This window comes from Cyprinodon variegatus, unplaced genomic scaffold (assembly GCF_000732505.1).
Source record: "Cyprinodon variegatus isolate N-32 unplaced genomic scaffold, C_variegatus-1.0 Scaffold1416, whole genome shotgun sequence".
NCBI lineage: Eukaryota > Metazoa > Chordata > Actinopteri > Cyprinodontiformes > Cyprinodontidae > Cyprinodon > Cyprinodon variegatus.
This window is the reverse complement of record NW_015151869.1, coordinates 77,941-79,835: the sequence shown is the minus strand read 5'-3', so window position 1 is coordinate 79,835 and position 1,895 is coordinate 77,941. Positions and strand designations below refer to the sequence as shown.

Sequence of the window (1,895 nt, the reverse complement as noted above, 5' to 3'; positions counted from 1 at the left end):
CATGAGCAGCCTGAAGCAGCCACATGAAAAAATTGATTTTATGTCATTAAACGACTAGATTACTGAAAAATGAGCTCTCAGGGCATAAAAATCAATATCAGTGTCTTTCATTGGGGCCCCAGATTCCTGGCAGTTAATCACATGGACATAATATAAGAGCGGACCCCATATCTTGATGTAATGTGTTGAGCAGGAACAGAATCCGTTTTAATAAACTTCAACTTTCCGAATATTGAATTCATTTTCACAGTTTTTTTTGTTTTTTGCTGAAAACAAACAAATGTTTCAGTTTATTTCAATATTCTTAGTGGGGTTAAGAGTAAAACAATATTCTGATAGGATGGATGCATGTTGCAAAGCAACAACTTTTCTATTACTGTATACAGAAACATATTTATACAGGTATACCCAAATATTAATATACAAGTCTCTCTATATATATATATACTTATATGTGTAAATATATAATAGTATAAAAATGTCAACAGCCGTATATTGATTACCTATTTTCCATATACACAGTATATCTATTTGTAAAAACACTGTATAGTTTATTTTTTTTCTGGCCAGTTTTTTTTTTTTTACCTAATACCAGAAAGCAGCGGTTAACCATTTAAAGGCAGCCAGGTTTCCTCAGCAGGAGGGATTGCTGCAATCAACACCTCCATCCATCTCCATCCTTTCATATATCAGAAATGAACTTTAAATCAAGCGTGTCGCTGGGTGAAAACTGGCGACGGCGCCCCCTATGTGTGAACCGCCACCCAGTGGAACCACCTACCAGCCTCAGAACTGGCTCCTCCCCCTCCTCCTCTGCTGCCGCTCGGAGCCGATGCTCCCGCCGGGCCGTTCGCCTCGCTGCTCGACGACTCCGCCCCTTCCTCCTCCGCTTTCGGAGCGAGCTCTTTCCTCACTTCGACCTCCTGGTGGAAGACAAGGGGAACCGAAGATGAGCTCCAAGATGTCGGCGGTGGAGTTGCCGAAGGTACTGGCGCTTACTTGGATGGGTGAAAGTGGACCGAGGGAGGAGCTACAGGTTCCCATCCTGCTGCTCTGGTCCTGACAGGAACATTCTGGAACGGCGCCCCCCGGTGGACCGGCAGCAGTGGCCTCAGCTCCAGGCGTCTGGGAAGAGTTGGTACCTGTGGAGGATTCAGTCAGCCCAGCTGAGGCCCCGGACGCCTCCTCAGCTCCGCCCACTGACGCCCCGGTTGGAGCAGAGCCCTGATCGTCCTCTTCAGCTGCTCCTTCATTTCCAGCCTCTAGAGGTTCGGCTGCAGGCTGAGCAGTAGCAGAAGATCCTTCCTCTGCTGCCGCTCCGGCTCCCTCCTTCGAACCCTCGCTCTGCGGCGCCGCCGATCCGCTCGCTTCTGTCCTCTCCTGTGACTGCTCCCTCTGCTGCCCCGCCGTTTCCTCATCCTCGTCAGAGTCGATGTGCAGCATGGCGTTGAGCCGCGTGTCCGTCGGGAAGCTGGAGCGCAGTTTGGGCAACGGTGCTGGCGAGGGCCGGTCCCCAGGACCCGACGGGGCCCCGATGGCGTCCAGGTAGTCGTTGAGGGACACCTGCCGACTGGTGTGGACCCCTGGAGCGGCGGCGGGCAGATCACCGCCTCCCATGTGTCCGTGCTCCTGCCACACACTGTCGTCTCCGTAGCAACAAAGGCCATTCACCAACAGGGGGCCGTCGTCGGAACCGGTGGGGGAGGACTCGCCCGTGACACGGGAGGACGAAGAGGCCTGAGGGAGGTCTTCATCATCAGACGGGCTGCCGGGGTCTCCGCTGCCCAGGATGGTTCCCATGGCATCTGGGTAGAAGGAAGGAGAGTGAGGAACTCTAGAATAGAATTTAAAATCCTCCTTCTCACATGTAAAGCCTTAAATGGCCAAGCTCCATC

General features: G+C 51.7%; 1 protein-coding gene across 2 annotated transcripts in view; it reads right to left on the bottom strand.

The window, feature by feature from the left end:
• Positions 1 to 1,895, bottom strand: part of LOC107103297 (E3 ubiquitin-protein ligase HECW2-like) — a 39,612-nt gene that overhangs the window by 18,405 nt on the left and 19,312 nt on the right. For both annotated transcript variants that reach the window (XM_015402948.1, XM_015402949.1), the window contains exons 9-10: positions 1,000 to 1,805; positions 782 to 923 (exon numbers count right to left, since the gene is read on the bottom strand). In XM_015402948.1, the coding sequence (XP_015258434.1) occupies positions 782 to 923; positions 1,000 to 1,805 (948 nt within the window). The remainder of the gene's footprint in view (positions 1 to 781; positions 924 to 999; positions 1,806 to 1,895) is intronic.